This window comes from Rattus norvegicus, chromosome 1, assembly GCF_021556685.1.
Source record: "Rattus norvegicus strain SHRSP/BbbUtx chromosome 1, alternate assembly SHRSP_T2T, whole genome shotgun sequence".
Taxonomy (NCBI): Eukaryota; Metazoa; Chordata; class Mammalia; order Rodentia; family Muridae; genus Rattus; species Rattus norvegicus.
The window spans coordinates 220,691,726-220,710,275 of NC_141534.1; the positions used below are offsets into that span (position 1 = coordinate 220,691,726).

General features: G+C 40.3%; 1 protein-coding gene across 4 annotated transcripts in view; it reads right to left on the bottom strand.

Annotated features, from left to right (window-relative positions):
• Ms4a19 (membrane-spanning 4-domains, subfamily A, member 19) overlaps positions 1 to 18,550 on the bottom strand; it is a 40,013-nt gene that overhangs the window by 14,299 nt on the left and 7,164 nt on the right. For all 4 annotated transcript variants that reach the window (XM_087608730.1, XM_087608735.1, XM_087608739.1 and 1 more), the window contains exon 4: positions 9,092 to 9,148. In XM_087608730.1, coding sequence (XP_087464856.1) covers positions 9,092 to 9,148 — 57 coding nt within the window. The remainder of the gene's footprint in view (positions 1 to 9,091; positions 9,149 to 18,550) is intronic.

The window sequence follows — 18,550 nt, forward strand, 5'->3', positions numbered from 1 at the left end:
GATGAACATAGTGGAGCACGTGTCTCTTTTATATGTTGAGGCATCTTTTGGGTATATGCCCAAGAGAGGTATAGCTGGATCCTCAGGCAGTTCAATGTCCAATTTTCTGAGGAACCTCCAGACTGATTTCCAGAATGGTTTTACCAGTCTGAATCCCACCAACAATGGAGGAGTGTTCCTCTTTCTCCACATCCTCGCCAGCATCTGCTGTCACCTGAGTTTTTGATCTTAGCCAATCGCACTGGTGTGAGGTGAAATCTCAGGGTTGTTTTGATTTGCATTTCCCTTATGACTAAAGATGTTGAACATTTCTTTAGGTGTTTCTCAGCCATTCGGCATTCCTCAGCTGTGAATTCTTTGTTTAGCTCTGAACCCCATTTTTTAATAGGGTTATTTGTTTCCCTGCGGTCTAACTTCTTGAGTTCTTTGTATATTTTGGAAATAAGGCCTCTATCTGTTGTAGGATTGGTAAAGATCTTTTCCCAATCTGTTGGTTGCCGTTTTGTCCTAACCACAGTGTCCTTTGCCTTACAGAAGCTTTGCAGTTTTATGAGATCCCATTTGTCGATTCTTGATCTTAGAGCATAAGCCATTGGTGTTTTGTTCAGGAAATTTTTTCCAGTGCCCATGTGTTCCAGATGCTTCCCTAGTTTTTCTTCTATTAGTTTGAGTGTGTCTGGTTTGATGTGGAGGTCCTTGATCCACTTGGACTTAAGCTTTGTACAGGGTGATAAGGATGGATCGATCTGCATTCTTCTACATGTTGCCCTCCAGTTGAACCAGCACCATTTGCTGAAAATGCCATCTTTTTTCCATTGGATGGTTTTGGCTCCTTTGTCAAAAATCAAGTGACCATAGGTGTGTGGGTTCATTTCTGGGTCTTCAATTCTATTCCATTGGTCTATCTGTCTGTCTCTGTACCAATACCATGCAGTTTTTATCACTATTGCTCTGTAATACTGCTTGAGTTCAGGGATAGTGATTCCCCCTGAAGTCCTTTTATTGTTGAGGATAGCTTTAGCTATCCTGGGTTTTTTGTTATTCCAGATGAATTTGCAAATTGTTCTGTCTAACTCTTTGAAGAATTGGATTGGTATTTTGATGGGGATTGCATTGAATCTGTAGATTGCTTTTGGTAAAATGGCCATTTTTACCATATTAATCCTGCCAATCCATGAGCATGGGAGATCTTTCCATCTTCTGAGGTCTTCTTCAATTTCTTTCCTCAGTGTCTTGAAGTTCTTATTGTACAGATCTTTTACTTGCTTGGTTAAAGTCACACCGAGGTACTTTATATTATTTGGGTCTATTATGAAGGGTGTCGTTTCCCTAATTTCTTTCTCGGCTTGTTTCTCTTTTGTATAGAGGAAGGCAACTGATTTATTTGAGTTAATTTTATACCCAGCCACGTTGCTGAAGTTGTTTATCAGCTTTAGTAGTTCTCTGGTGGAACTTTTGGGATCACTTAGATATACTATCATGTCATCTGCAAATAGTGATATTTTGACCTCTTCTTTTCCGATCTGTATCCCTTTGATCTCCTTTTGTTGTCTGATTGCTCTGGCTAGAACTTCAAGAACTATATTGAATAAGTAGGGAGAGAGTGGGCAGCCTTGTCTAGTACCTGATTTTAGTGGGATTGCTTCAAGTTTCTCTCCATTTAGTTTAATGTTAGCAACTGGTTTGCTGTATATGGCTTTTACTATGTTTAGGTATGGGCCTTGAATTCCTATTCTTTCCAGGACTTTTATCATGAAGGGGTGTTGAATTTTGTCAAATGCCTTCTCAGCATCTAATGAAATGATCATGTGGTTCTGTTCTTTCAGTTTGTTTATATGATGGATCACGTTGATGGTTTTCCGTATATTAAACCATCCCTGCATGCCTGGGATGAAGCCTACTTGATCATGGTGGATGATTGTTTTGATGTGCACTTGAATTCGGTTTGCCAGAATTTTATTGAGTATTTTTGCGTCGATATTCATAAGGGAAATTGGTCTGAAGTTCTCTTTCTTTGTTGTGTCTTTGTGTGGTTTAGGTATAAGAGTAATTGTGGCTTCGTAGAAGGAATTCGGTAGGGCTCCATCTCTTTCAATTTTGTGGAATAGTTTGGATAATATTGGTATGAGGTCTTCTATGAAGGTTTGATAGAATTCTGCACTAAACCCGTCTGGACCTGGGCTCTTTTTGGTTGGGAGACCTTTAATGACTGCTTCTATTTCCTTAGGAGTTATGGGGTTGTTTAACTGGTTTATCTGTTCCTGATTTTACCTCGATACCTGTTATCTGTCTAGGAAATTGTCCATTTCCTGAAGATTTTCAAATTTTATTGAATATAGGTTTTTATAGTAAGATCTGATGATTTTTTGAATTTCCTCCGAATCTGTAGTTATGTCTCCCTTTTCATTTCTGATTTTATTAATTTGGACACACTCTCTGTGTCCTCTCGTTAGTCTGGCTAAGGGTTTATCTATCTTGTTGATTTTCTCAAAGAACCAACTTTTGGTTCTGTTGATTCTTTCTATGGTCCTTTTTGTTTCTACTTGGTTGATTTCAGCTCTGAGTTTGATTATTTCCTGCCTTCTACTCCTCCTGGGTGTATTTGCTTCTTTTTGTTCTAGAGCTTTTAGGTGTGCTGTCAAGCTGCTGACATATGCTCTTTCCTGTTTCTTTCTGCAGGCACTCAGCGCTATGAGTTTTCCTCTTAGCACAGCTTTCATTGTGTCCCATAAGTTTGAGTATGTTGTATCTTCATTTTCATTAAATTCTAAAAAGTTTTTAATTTCTTTCTTTATTTCTTCCTTGACCAGGTTATCATTGAGTAGAGCATTGTTCAATTTCCACGTATATGTGGGCATTCTTCCCTTATTGTTATTGAAGACCAGTTTTAGGCCGTGGTGGTCCGATAGCACGCATGGGATTATTTCTATCTTTCTGTACCTCTTGAGGCCCGTTTTTTGACCAATTATATGGTCAATTTTGGAGAAAGTACCATGAGGAGCTGAGAAGAAGGTATATCCTTTTGCTTTAGGATAGAATGTTCTATAAATATCCGTTAAGTCCATTTGGCTCATGACTTCTCTTAGTCTGTCTACATCACTGTTTAATTTCTGTTTCCATGATCTGTCCATTGATGAGAGTGGGGTGTTGAAATCTCCCACTATTATTGTGTGAGGTGCAATGTGTGTTCTGAGCTTTAGTAAGGTTTCTTTTACGTATGTAGGTGCCCTTGTATTTGGGGCATAGATATTTAGGATTGAGAGTTCATTCATCTTGGTTGATTTTTCCTTTGATGAATATGAAGTGTCCTTCCTTATCTTTTTTGATGACTTTTAGTTGGAAATTGATTTTATTTGATATTAGAATGGCTACTCCAGCTTGCTTCTTCTGACCATTTGCTTGGAAAGTTGTTTTCCAGCCTTTCACTCTGAGGTAGTGTCTGTCTTTGTCTCTGAGGTGTGTTTCCTGTAGGCAGCAGAATGCAGGGTCCTCGTTGCGTATCCAGTTTGTTAATCTATGTCTTTTTATTGGGGAGTTGAGGCCATTGATATTGAGAGATATTAAGGAATAGTGATTATTGCTTCCCGTTATATTCATATTTGGATGTGAGGTTATGTTTGTGTGCTTTCATTCTCTTTGTTTTGTTGCCAAGACGATTAGTTTCTTGCTTCTTCTAGGGTATAGCTTGCCTCCTTATGTTGGGCTTTACCATTTATTATCCTTTGTAGTGCTGGATTTGTAGAAAGATATTGTGTAAATTTGGTTTTGTCATGGAATATCTTGGTTTCTCCATCAATGTTAATTGAGAGTTTTGCTGGATACAGTAACCTGGGCTGGCATTTGTGTTCTCTTAGGGTCTGTATGACATCAGTCCAGGATCTTCTGGCCTTCATAGTTTCTGGCGAGAAGTCTGGTGTGATTCTGATAGGTCTCCCTTTGTATGTTACTTGACCTTTTTCCCTTACTGCTTTTAATATTCTTTCTTTATTTTGTGCGTTTGGTGTTTTGACAATTATGTGACGGGAGGTGTTTCTTTTCTGGTCCAATCTGTTTGGAGTTCTGTAGGCTTCTTGTATGTCTATGGGTATCTCTTTTTTTAGGTTAGGGAAGTTTTCTTCTATGATTTTGTTGAAGATATTTACTGGTCCTTTGAGCTGGGAGTCTTCACTCTCTTCTATACCTATTATCCTTAGGTTTGATCTTCTCATTGAGTCCTGGATTTCCTGTATGTTTTGGACCAGTAGCTTTTTCCGCTTTACATTATCTTTGACAGTTGAGTCAATGATTTCTATGGAATCTTCTGCTCCTGAGATTCTCTCTTCCATCTCTTGTATTCTGTTGGTGAAGCTTGTATCTACAGCTCCTTGTCTCTTCTTTTGGTGTTCTATATCCAGGGTTGTTTCCATGTGTTCTTTCTTGATTGCTTCTATTTCCATTTTTAATTCCTTCAACTGTTTGATTGTGTTTTCCTGGAATTCTTTCAGGGATTTTTGCGATTCCTCTCTGTAGGCTTTTACTTGTTTATTAATGTTTTCCTGTGCTTCCCTAAGTGTGTTCATGTCTTTCTTGAAGTCCTCCAGCATCATGATCAAATATGATTTTGAAACTAGATCTTGCTTTTCTGGTGTGTTTGGATATTCCATGTTTGTTTTGGTGGGAGAATTGGGCTCCGATGATGGCATGTAGTCTTGGTTTCTGTTGCTTGGATTCCTGCGCTTGCCTCTCGCCATCAGATTATCTCTAGTGTTACTTTGTTCTGCTATTTCTGACAGTGGCTAGACTGTCCTATAAGCCTGTGTGTCAGGAGTGCTGTAGACCTGTTTTCCTCTCTTTCAGTCAGTTATGGGGACAGAGTGTTCTGCTTTCGGGTGTGTAGTTTCTCCTCTCTACAGGTCTTCAGCTGTTCCTGTGGGCCTGTGTCTTGAGTTCACCAGGCAGCTTTCTTGCAGCAGAAAATTTGGTCTTACCTGTGGTCCCGAGGCTCAGGTTCGCTCGTGGGGTGCTGCCCAGGGGCTCTCTGCAGCGGCAGCAACCAAGAAGACCTGTGCCGCCCCTTCCTGGAGCTTCAGTGCACCAGGGTTCCAGATGGTCTGTGGCTTTTTCCTCTGGCGTCCGAGATGTGTGTGCAGGGAGCAGTCTCTTCTGGTTTCCCAGGCTTGTCTGCCTCTCTGAAGGTTTAGCTCTCCCTCCCACGGGATTTGGGTGCAGAGAACTGTTTATCCGGTCTGTTTCCTTCAGGGTCCTGCGGTGTCTCTGGCAGGTGTCCTGCCGCTCCTGGGCCCTCCCCCACGGGAGCCCAGAGGCCTTATACAGTTTCCTCTTGGGCCAGGGATGTGGGCAGGGTTGAGCAGTGTTGGTGGTCTCTTCCGCTCTGCAGCCTCAGGAGTGCCCACCTGACCAGGCGGTTGGGTCTCTCTCTCACCGGGTCTGGGAGCAGAGAGCTGCTCCTAATGATAGATTTCATGTCTGGTATTGTAAACCTCATCTGAAGCTCACAGCTGGGGATATCATTGACCGTAGAGAAGAATCTATTGGTGTTTTCTTTTATTAAATAGTTACGTTGGCAAGTTGCCCTTTAAGTATTTATGTTTATACACATAGATTAGTGCTGATTGCAACCTTGGTTAGAGAAGCTTTTTGTAGTCAGTAGTTGTTAATGCAGAGACTCAAACGTGGTAAAAATGTTGAGAATAAATGACTCTGAGTTCTCAGCCATTGATGGGTTGCCTCTATCAATTTCTTCCTACTTAGGGCACATAGGAGACATCTTGAAAAAGAGGACAGAAAGAATGTAGGAGTTAGAGGATAAGGAGAGATGAGAACTGTTGCCTTCTAGATGTGACATGGATGTTGTGTTTACCAACTAATAGCTTCTGTGGTTGCCAGTAGATCAAGCCAGTCAGAACTCCAAAACTTGGAGTAGGGATCCCAAGGCTTTACCCCTATCTGAGGAGGATGCTGAGAGAATGAGAGTCACTTTCCTTTGGGGATGTGACCTCTGGCAGGTTGTACACACCTATATACATATGGTCAGCACTAATTGGATTCAGGATAAACAACAACAAACAAACAAACAAACTAACAACATGAATTTGGGAGGGAGAGGGATTGAGAAGAGTGTCCCAGGAGGAGTCAGAGAGAGCAGGTATGATGCAAATATATTGTATATGTGTGTGAAAGTTCTGAATCATAAACAAAAATATCACAAGACTAAAGAAAAGACAACCAAATGAAAACATTCATTATTTTTATGCTGTAAAAGCCCAACATTATTGTATGGTTCTTTGTAAGCAGAAGTTGAAACACTTGCTGAAGCTTTAGTTACATGGAAAAGTTATGGCTCCAGGGTCAACATTTTTTTAAAAGGAGCTTTAATCAGCAACTGTATTGTAAGGCCACTTGGAGAAGGGGTGTTTAGAGAACAAGTTTTGCTGGGCAAAGTTATCTGAATTCAACAGATAAGAACACTTGCTTGACTTCTAGTCTGGTGGAGGTGGGGGTGATACAGAAATGTAATAGGCAATAGTACTTTGGGAAACAGTTGGGTAGTTTCTTTAGAAAAAGATAAGCATCCATGTATAAGAGGAACAAGGAATATGTATGTATCAAGGCTTATTGGTACAGTATTCATAGCAGCTTTATTTGAAGGGTTCAGGATTCAAAACAATGAATTCCCTTAGTAGACACCCAGTTGATTTTTTCCTTACAGACAACTTATATTCTGTAACACTGATAAATGATATTACTGATTTATTCTAGATCTTTTGGATGGATCTAGACTTCTTTGGATGTTGTAGGGTGTCTTATGTTTCTGATGTCTGCGGATGAAGCACATAGTCTGACTCTCTAATCTCAAAGCTCTTTGTGTCTTTTCCCCTCTTGACTCACTACTTTATATAACAACTCTGATGTCCTGTTGAATGAATTTGTTGGCATAGTACACATTTACACTGTTACTGACTGTTTCAGTTTGCTTTCTGTTGCTGTGATAAACACCATGACCAAAAGCAATTTAGGGAAAGAAAGGGTTTATATCATCTTACAGTCCATTATAGAGGAAACTAGAGATAGGAACTCAAAGCAGAAACATTGAGGCAGGAACCATGGAGGAACACTGCTTACTGGCTTGCTCCCTCTGGCTTGCTCAGCTAGCTTTCTTTCTTTTCTTTTCTTTTTTTTTTACATCTTTATTAAATTGGGTATTTCTTATTTACATTCCAGATATTATTCCCTTTCCCAGTTTCCAGGCCAACATCCCCCTAACCTCTCCCCTTTCCCTTCTATATGAGTGTTCCCCTTCCCACCCTCCCCCCCCATTACTGCCCTCCTCTCAAGAATCCCGTTTACTGGGGGTCCAGCCTTGGCAGGACCAAGGGCTTCCCCTTCCACTGGTGCTCTTACTAGGATATTCATTGCTACCTATGGGGTCAGAGTCCAGGGTCAGTCCATGTATAGTCTTTGGGTAGTGGCTTAGTCCCTGGAAGCTCTGGTTGCTTGGCATTGTTGTACTTTTGGGGTCTCGAGCCCCTTCAAGCTCTTCCAGTTCTTTCTCTGATTCCTTCAACAGGGGCCCCGTTCTCAGTTCAGTGGTTTGCTGCTGGCATTCGCTTATGTAATTGCCAGATTCTGGCTGTGTCTCTCAGGAGAGATCTACATCTGGTTCCTGTCAGCCTGCACTTCTTTGCTTCATCCATCTTATCTAGTTTGGTGGCTGTATATGTATGGGCCACATGTGGGGCAGGCTCTGAATGGGCATTCCTTCAGCCTCTGTTCTAAACTTTGCTCCCTATCCCCTCCCAAGAGTATTCCTGTTCCCCTTTTAAAGAAGGAGTAAAGCATCTGCATTTTGGTCATCCTTCTTGAGTTTCTTGTGATCTGTGCATCTAGGGTAATTCGAGCATTTGGGCTGATATCCAGTTATCAATGAGTGCTACCATGTGTGCTTTTCTGTAATTGGGTTACCTCACTCAGGTTGATATTTCCCAGTTCCATCCATTTGCCTATGAATTTCATAAAGTCATTGCTTTTGATAGCTGAGTAATATTCCATTGTGTAGATGTACCACATTTTCTGTATCCATTCCTCTGTTGAAGGGCATCTGGGTTCTTTCCAGCTTCTGGCTATTATAAATAAGGCTGCTATGAACATAGTGGAGCATGTGTCTTTGTTATATGTTGGGGCATCTTTTGGGTATATGCCCAAGAGAGGTATAGCTGGGTCCTCAGGTAGTGCAATGTCCAATTTTCTGAGGAACCTCCAGACTGATTTCCAGAATGGCTGTACCAGTGTGCAATCCCACGAACAATGGAGGAGTGTTCCTCTTTCTCCACATCCTCGACAGCATTTGCTGTTGCCGGAGTTTTTGATCTTAGCCATTCTGACTGGTGTGAGGTGGAAACTCAGGATTGTTTTGATTTGCATTTCCCTTATGACTAAAGATGTTGAACATTTCTTTAGGTGCTTCTTAGTCATTCGACATTCCTCAGCTGTCAGCTAGTTTTCTTATACAGCTCAGATATACTTGCCTAGGCATGACGCCACCCACAGTAGGCTAGATCCTTTTACATCAATTAGTAATCAAGACAATACACCACAGATGTGGGGATCTGAATTCAGGTCCTTCAGCTTGAACAGAAAGTGAGCCATATCTCTGGTCCTTGTTTCTTACAGTTTGAAGTTTAGGGTTTATAAAGTCTTAAGAAATTGTGGTCTTCCTTTCTCACTGCAGCCAGACAAGGTAGCCCTACTTGGCAGTGATCTTTATTCTAAGAATTATAGCAAATTATTGTTATTAAAGAAGAAATAGTGGTTTTTATCATCATGAAACTTGTTTGAATATTTATATATGGCAATACTGTTTCTGTATTTTCATTGTCTGAGATGACACAATTACATTATCTTTCTTTAGGCAATGTTAGGCTTCTCATACTTTAAATTCTCCCTGCCCAGTGGCTTCTGGGAAAATATCTAATGACTCAGAGTTTATGCTAATTCCTCACTGACTTTTCTTAAAAATTATTATTTATTCTTTAAAAATTTCATTCTTTCACTGACAAAACTTTCTGGAGCTGCTCTAAGTCTTGTGACTTACCATATGATTTGAAGGCCTCTTCTGTAGTATTATTGAAAAACTTCCTGATAGGCTAAACTGGAAACAAAGACCACAATTGTTATTGCCCAGTCATTATGTCTATACATAAATTTAAGATAATTTTAGAATGCTATAACATGAGGGATATTATAGGGATATTATCTTAGTACCTTAGTGAGACTACAGAGAAAACAACCCAAGAAGTAATTCAAGATTTATATTTATGAAGTTAAGAGCTATAAAGTTTCTAGACACTAATGTTACAATTGTAGTAGGAACGGAATTCAGGGGAACCTTGAAATGACTTTAGCATCTCACTTGCATAACTGATTTGCATCAAACAGATTGTCTTCCATAAATGCTTCTGGGGTTTCTTATCATGGCTGAAAATGTATCAAATAGCCCCTTTACATTGTAGACTCTTATTATGAAACAATATTATGGGTGGAAAAAATATAGAATCAAATGTCCCTTTAAAAATGTAGACTGTAAAAAATGGCCATTCTACCAAAAGCGATCTACAGATTCAATGCAATCCCCATCAAAATACCAATCCAATTCTTCAAAGAGTTAGACAGAACAATTTGCAAATTCATCTGGAATAACAAAAAACCCAGGATAGCTAAAACTATCCTCAACAATAAAAGGACTTCAGGGGGAATCACTATCCCTGAACTCAAGTAGTATTACAGAGCAATAGTGATAAAAACTGCATGGTATTGGTACAGAGACAGACAGATAGACCAATGCAACAGAATTGAAGACCCAGAAATGAACCCACACACCTATGGGCACTTGATTTTTGACAAAGGAGCCAAAACCATCAAATGGAAAAAAGATAGCATTTTCAGCAAATGGTGCTGGTTAACTGGAGGTCAACATGTAGAAGAATGCAGATCGATCCATGTTTATCACCCTGTACAAAGCTTAAGTCCAAGTGGATCAAGGACCTCCACATCAAACCAGATACACTCAAACTAATAGAAGAAAAACTAGGGAAGCATCTGGAACACATGGGCACTGGAAAAAATTTCCTGAACAAAACCCCAATGGCTTATGCTCTAAGATCAAGAATCGACAAATGGGATCTCATAAAACTGCAAAGCTTCTGTAAGGCAAAGGACACTGTGGTTAGGACAAAATGGCAACCAACAGATTGGGAAAAGATCTTTACCAATCCTACAACAGATAGAGGTCTTTTATCCAAAATATACAAAGAACTCAAGAAGTTAGACCACAGGGAGACAAATAACCCTATTAAAAAATGGGGTTCAGAGCTAAACAAAGAATTCACAGCTGAGGAATGCCGAATGGCTGAGAAACACCTAAAGAAATGTTCAACATCTTTAGTCATAAGGGAAATGCAAATCAAAACAACCCTGAGATTTCACCTCACACCAGTGAGAATGGCTAAGATCAAAGACTCAGGCAACAGCAGATGCTGGCGAGGATGTGGAGAAAGAGGAACACTCCTCCATTGTTCGTGGGATTGCACACTGGTAAAACCATTCTGGAAATCAGTCTGGAGGTTCCTCAGAAAATTGGACATTGAACTGCCTGAGGATCCAGCTATACCTCTCTTGGGCATATACCCAAAAGATACCCCAACATATAAAAAAGACACGTGCTCCACTATGTTCATCGCAGCCTTATTTATAATAGCCAGAAGCTGGAAAGAACCCAGATGCCCTTCAACAGAGGAATGGATACAGAAAATGTGGTACATCTACACAATGGAATATTACTCAGCTATCAAAAACAATGACTTTATGAAATTCGTAGGCAAATGGTTGGAACTGGAAAATATCATCCTGAGTGAGCTAACCCAATCACAGAAAGACATACATGGTATGCACTCATTGATAAGTGGCTATTAGCCCAAATGCTTGAATTACCCTAGATGCCTAGAACAAATGAAACTCAAGACGGATGATCAAAATGTGAATGCTTCACTCCTTCTTTAAAAGGGGAACAAGAATACCCTTGGCAGGGAAGAGAGAGGCAAAGATTAAAACAGAGACTGAAGGAACACCCATTCAGAGCCTGCCCCACATGTGGCCCATACATATACAGCCATCCAATTAGACAAGATGGATGAAGCAAAGAAGTGCAGACCGACAGGAGCCGGATGTAGATCGCTCCTGAGAGACACAGCCAGAATACAGCAAATACAGAGGCGAATGCCAGCAGCAAACCACTGAACTGAGAATAGGACCCCCGTTGAAGGAATCAGAGAAAGAACTGGAAGAGCTGGAAGGGGCTCGAGACCCCATATGTACAACAATGCCAAGCAACCAGAGCTTCCAGGGACTAAGCCACTACCTAAAGACTATACATGGACTGACCCTGGACTCTGACCTCATAGGTAGCAGTGAATATCCTAGTAAGAGCACCAGTGGAAGGGGAAGCCCTGGGTCCTGCTAAGACTGAACCCCCAGTGAACTAGATTGTTGGGGGGAGGGCGGCAATGGGGGGAGGATGGGGAGGGGAACACCCATAAAGGAGGGGATGGGGAGGGATTAGGGGGATGTTTGCCCGGAAACCGGGAAAGGGAATAACACTCGAAATGTAAATAAGAAATACTCAAGTTAATAAAAAAAAATTAGATCTAACAAAAAAAAAGTGTAGACTGTAGGAAGGGGAAGCCCTTGGTCCTGCGAAGACTGAACCTCCAGTGAACGGGATTGTTGGGGGGAGGGTGGTAATGGGGGAGGATGGGGAGGGGACCACCTGTATAGAGGGGAAGGGGAGGGGTTAGGGGGATGTTGGCCTGGAAACCGGGAAAGGGAATAACAATTGTAATGCAAATAAGAAATACCCAAGTTAATAAAGATGGAGACCAAAAAAACAAAACAAAACAAAACAAAACAAAACAAAACAAAAAAACCAATGTAGACTGTAGGTGCTCTATTTTTTCATGTCCTCAGATCCTGGGTCCACAGACAAGATTTACAAAGGTTGGCTAAAAAGTCGATTAAGTGATACTTGAACAGGACCTGAGTGAAAAGCTACCAGAGGACACAAGGAATCCTGCAGGAGGAGGTAAGCAGGGATTAACATGGGGCTAAAAATAGGGAAATCAACATCATATAGGGTAGATACATCATTTTTTAACATCTTTTTTTTTTAAAGAAAAAAGAATGCTACAATGTTTCAAGCCAAGCTACAAGAATGTTGGGATTTAATAACAACATAGTCCTTGGTTTTCTGAAAAGGGAACTTTAGATCTCAGAGTATGGGGTCAAATTAAAGAGAAAATATAGTGAAAGTCTATAGACAAGGAGAGAGTATTCCAATGTAATTCTGGGTTATTTGGTTATTGGTCTGTATTGTACAAACAGTAAATGGTGATGAGCTAAAGGATTTAGAAAAAGACTATGGTGTTATTTACACGGGTATGAGCTAGATAATGAGCCACAAGACTTTTTTTTTTTTATTTTACAAGCTAAAAAGGTTCCAGTACAAGGCCAGAAGGGACCAAAAAGAATAAAATTGAAATAAAAATGTAAGCTCTCATTGAGGATCAGTGCTTCTGGCTGTCTGCTGCCTCACCTGAAATATTTCATCCTCTTATACCTGAGGACTGTAATGATGATTGGAACAAATGAGGGAAGGGAGATGTGCTGCCATTCCCAAGAGGAGTTCCTTTGTTTCTGGGGCTGAGGACACTTGGTGTAAGTTACCAATTCTGGAAAAAATACAGGAACTTTCTAAAACTTAACAAGATTCTGATAAGCCGTATCAAGAATTTTTTCTCTCATCTTTTACAGGTGGTTAGTTGTCCTACAATTGATGCAAAGGCAGAAATTCTTATTGCTAATCAACTGACATGTGAGAACGCTAAGGCTGCATGCCAGACTGCCTTCCATCCCGTTCAAAAGAAAGGAGATGTTGGTGATTACATCTGCCTCCGTGCTGATATTGGGCCTTTGCATGCTCAAGTAAACAGCACAGCATGTCAAAGTTTACTCTGCTGCTTTAAAAAAGAGCTAAAGAATAGTTTAAGAGTATTGGTATTAGGTCTTCTCTGAAGGTCTGATAGAATTCTGTACTAAAACCATTTGGTCCTGGGAATTTTTGGTTGGGAGACTTTTAATGACTGCTTCTATTTCTTTAGGGGTTATGGGACTGTATAGTTTATCTGATCCTGATTTAACTTTGGTACCTGATATCTGTTTAGAAAATTGTCCATTTCATCCAGATTTTCCAGTTTTGTTGAGTATAGGCTTTTGTAGTACGATCTGATGAGTTTTTGAATTTCCTCGGTTTTTGTTGTTATGTCTTCCTTTTCATTTCTAATTTTGGAAATTTGGGTACTATCTCTGTACCCTATGATTAGTCTGGCTAAGGGTTTATCTATCTTATTGATTTTCTCAAAGAACCAGCTCCTGGTTTTGTTGATTCTTTGTATAGTTCTTTTGTTTCTCCGTGGTTGATTTCAGCCCTGAGTTTGATTATTTCCTGCCATCTACACCTCTTGGGTGTGTTTGCTTCTTTTTGTCCTAGAGCCTTCGGATGCTCTTCTGCTAAGCTATAGTGTATGCTCTCTCCAGCTACTTTTTGGAGGCACTCAGAGCTATGAGTTTTCCTCTTAGCACTGTTTTCATTGTGCCTCGTAAGTTTGGGCATGCTGTGCCTTTAGTTTTATTAAATTCTAAAAGTCTTTAATTTCTTTCTTTACCAAGTTATCATTGAGTAGAGTATTATTCAGCTTCTAAGTGTATGTGGGTTTTCTGTTTTTGTTGTTATTGAAGACCAGCCTTCATCCATGGTGATCTGATAGGACGCATGGGATTATTTCAATCTTCTTGTATCTTTTGAGGCCTGTTTCGTGACCAATTATATGGTCAGTTTTGGAGAAGGTACCATGAGGTGCTGAGAAGAAGATATATTCTTTTGTTTTAGGATGAAATGTTAAATCCATTTGGTTCATAATCTTGTGTTAGTTTCTGTGTCTCTGTTTAGTTTCTTTTTCCATGATCTGACCTTTGATTAGAGTGGGGTGTTGAAGTCTTCCACTGTTATTGTGTGAAGGGCATTGTGTGCTTTGGGCTTGGGTAAAGTTCCGTTTATGAATGTGGGTGCCCTTACATTTGGAGCATAGATGTTCAGAATTGAGAGTTCATCTTGGTAATTTTTTCTTTGATGAGCATGAAGTGTCCTTGCTTATCTTTTTTGATAACTTCTGGTTGAAAGTTGATTTTATTTGATATTAGAATGGATACTCCAGCTTGTTTTTTGGGACCATTTGCTTGGAAAATTGTTTTCCAGCCCTTTACTCTGAGGTAGTGTCTGTCTTTGTCACTGAGGCGCATTTCCTGTATGCAGCAAAATGCTTGGTCCTGTTTCTGTATCTAGCCTGTTAGTCTGTGTCTTTTTATTAGGGAGTTGAGTCCATTGATATTTAGAGATATTGATAGTGATTGTTGCTTCCTGTTATTTTTGTTGTTAGAGGTGGAATTATGTTTTAGTGTTTATCTTCTTTTGAATTTGTTGAATGAAGATTAATTTCTTGCTTTTTCTAGAGTGTAGCTTCCCTCCTTGTGTTGGAGTTTTCCACCTGTTATCCTTTATAGGGCTGTATTTGTGGGAAGATATTGTTTAAATTTGGTTTCGTCATGGATTATCTTGGTTTCACCATCTATGGAAATTGAGAGTTTTGCTGGATATAGTAGCATGGCTGGCATTTGTGTTCTCTTAGGGTAGGTATGATATCTGCCCAGGATCTTCTGACTTTTAGAGTCTCTGTTGAGAAGTCTGGTGTAATTCTGATAGGTCTGCCTTTATATGTTACTTGACCTCTTTCCCTTACTGCTTTTATTTTCTTTCTTTGTTTTCTGAATTTGGGCTTTGATTATTTGTGACAGAAGTAGTTTCTCTTCTGGTCCAATCTATTTGGAGTTCTGTAGGCTTCTTGTATGTTTACGGGCATCTCTTTCTTTAGGTTAGGGAAGTTTTCTTCTATGATTTTGTTGAAAGTATTTACTCATCCTTTGAGTTGGGATTCTTCACTCTCTTCTATACCTATTATCCTTAGGGTTGGTCTTCTCATTGTGTCCTGGATTTCCTGGATGTTTGGGGTTAGGAACTTTTTGCATTTTCTTTGACTATTGTGTCAATGTTTTCTATGGTATCTTCTGCCCCTGAGATTCTCTCTTCTATGTTTTGTATTCTGTTGGTGATGCTTGCATGTATGACTCCTGATCTCTTTCCTAGGTTGTTTAAGTACAGGGTTGTCACTCTTTGGAATTTCTTTATTGTTTCTATTTCCATGTTTAGATTCTGGATGGTTTTGTTCAATTCCTTTACCTGTTAAGTTGTGTTTTCCTGTATTTCTTTGAGGGATTTATATGTTTCCTCTTTAAGAGGTACTACATGTTTACCTGTGTGGTCCTGTATTTCTTTAAGGAAGTAATTTATGTCCTTCTTAGCATCTTCTATCATCATCATGAGATATGATTTTAAATCAGAATCTTGCTTTTCTGGTGTGCTGGGGTATCTAGAGCTTGCTGTGGTGGGTGAAATGGGTTCTGATGACACCAAGTAGCCTTGGTTTCTGTTGCTTTTGTTCTTGTGCTTGCCTCTTGCCATCTGGCTATTTTTGGTGTTAGCTGTTCTTGCAGTTTCTGACTGGAGCTTGTCCCTTCTGTAAGCCTGTGAGCCTATGATCTTGGGTGTGTCAGCACTCCTGGGAGACCAGCTCTCTTAGGGTGGGATGTGGGTATGTATGGAGAACTGTGGCACAGGGTTAGCTCCCAGATACAGAGAGACTGGAAGGATCCTGCCCCTCACTTATCTGTAGTTCCTGTGCCCTGTGGGCTCCTGGTGGGTCCCTTTTGGGCTGGTATTGGGACAATAGTGGTGGTCTCACTTGTGATCTTATGTGTGACAGCACTTCTGGGAGATAAGCTGTCTCTGGGTGATTTGGATATAGAGAACTGTGGCACAGGGTTAGCTCCGGGGTGCAGATGGAAACCAGAAGGTATAGTTAAAGTTTTTTAAAAAATTGGGCAAGAGCAGCAAACCACTGAACTGAGAATAGGACCCCCGTTGAAAGAATCAGAGAAAGAACTGGAAGAGCTTGTAGGGGCTCGAGACCCCATATGTACAACAATGCCAAGAAACCAGAGCTTCCAGGGACTAAGCCACTACCTAAAGACTATACATGGACTGACCCTGGACTCTGACCTCATAGGTATCAATGAATAGCCTAGTAAGAGCACCAGTGGAAGGGGAAGCCCTGGGTCCTGCTAAGACTGAACCCCCAGTGAACCAGATTGTTGGGGGGAGGGCGACAATGGGGGGAGGATGGGGAGGGGAACACCCATAAGGAAGGGGAGGGGAAGAGGGGAGGGGGATGTTTGCCCGGAAACCGGGAAAGGGAATAACACTCGAAATGTAAATAAGAAATACTCAAGTTAATAAAAAAAATTGGGCAAGGATGGCCCTACTGCTGCAGAACATTTTGGCACCCCCCTCGCCCCAATAAGATAGGGCCATGGTTCTTTAGAGAGATGTTACAATCTGACCAATTGGATGGCCCTGCTCCATTAATTCAATGGAGCTGAGGCTGTGCTTGTCTTTTGTCCTCAGGGTGCTGAAAAGCTGGTGTGGATACCTGAAAGACCCACCCAATCTGTAGAAGATGGACTAAGAGGTTCCAAAGCATCTGTAGAGGCTATACCTGAAGGACAGAAAGAAGATGGAGCAACAGAGATATTGAACCGAAAGGACAGATCCTTCCTACCAACAAGACTCAGGTGAAGGAATCCGTGACTGAGGGAAAAGAGCGGACAACATCTTGGGCAGAGCATGTGGCTGCAGAACTGCTGTTGCGGTGCTATCATTGTAGAAGGGATCTATTGCTGCTGAGATACACTGGGCTTATGTCCTCAGTCGTCCTGTGCTTCACTTGGTTAAATGGGAAAAGAAAACATTCTTGTTTATGTCAATGACTCTGAGCTCTTTGGTACCCTTGTTGCTAATCATTGTTCCCCAAGCAAGGATGGCCACATAACAGTTTAAGCATGAATGATCAAACTGTAAAACATGATAAAGTATTAACTATCCAACGTTCAAAAGTTAGATAAAAGCTCCAAAGCTCTTATTTCCTTCCACCTTACTGCAGAATTTGCTGTTATGGGTATTCCCATGCAGTTAAATAACATAATTAATTGTCCTGCTTTTACTAGTAGAAATTTTAAGAAATTCTGTTATAAATGGCAAATTCAACATCATACTAAAATCCCTTACAACCCACCAGGTCAAACATTTGTAGAATGTTCATATTCTACCCTTAAGAAATAACTTAAAAAAAAAAATAAAGCGAGGAACTACTCCTCAAGACACTTTTGCTTTTATCCTATCTACTTTAAAGTTTTTAAGTTTACCATTAAGCTGGAACGTATTATTTGAGCTTCCAGAATTTTCAGGATGCCCAGATCTACACGTGGCCATTTTCTTATCTCATTTAATATAAAGAAATAGACAACTGGCTACAAGGATGAAAAATTTCAGACATTTTCTGAGCAATTGCCTGGAGTTTGAGGACAAGGAATAGTGGAAGGGACTAGTGATGCTGCACAAGGCATGGATCTTTCGTCCTGGTGACAATCCGGTCTATGCATAACCTTGCATCCAGTGTTGTACTTACATCTTTTTGTGCTTCTCTTAGGATATTGATAGCTCCAAACAAAAACCAATGCCCTAGAATTTAAACAATCAAAACAAGGGATATGTTGGAACTTTGTCCAGAGAACTATACATGGTGAACAATGCCTTGGGTAGCGGTGAGAAAAAAAGGCATAGGGCTTTTTACCGCAGGTGTATTTTGTTTCTTGGATTGTTCTGACATAACTTTGTGCTGACAAATATTTACATTCAATTTACAAGATGTATTTATTCTTGTTGGATGTCAGAACATAGTTATAGAACCCAATTTGGTTAGTGTATCCTGAACCTGGATAGGGCCTTTTCCTTGTTTTTCTTTTTTCTTTTTTGTTGCTTTCCCAAATATATAGTACAGCCAGACAATTACATTTAAATTGGTCTGCCCTGGGAAAGTTCTGGGAAAGGGTTAATATTTAGTATGTGCTTACTGATGTTTATTTACTCAACCTTCCTAGGACCACTGCTTTCCTTGTTTTACCTGTGTATAAGAGTCCACTGAAACCAAAGTAAAGTAGTCTATAGAGTCTGGCTGTAGTCCACGCCATTCTTTCAGGCTGTCAGATTCCAGATCCAGCAGACAAAATCTACACAGACTGGCTAAACAGTTAACAAATATATAATATTATTATGAACAGTGCAGGTAATAAACTAAATGTTTCAAAAAAAAAACCATATTGCTATTGTCCTTTTTCAGGTAGATGTGGGAATGGCCTCCGAGCAAACAAGGATTATGTACTCTCTCTGCCACATTCCTTGGATCAAAATCTATGAACTAAGGAATACATGTAG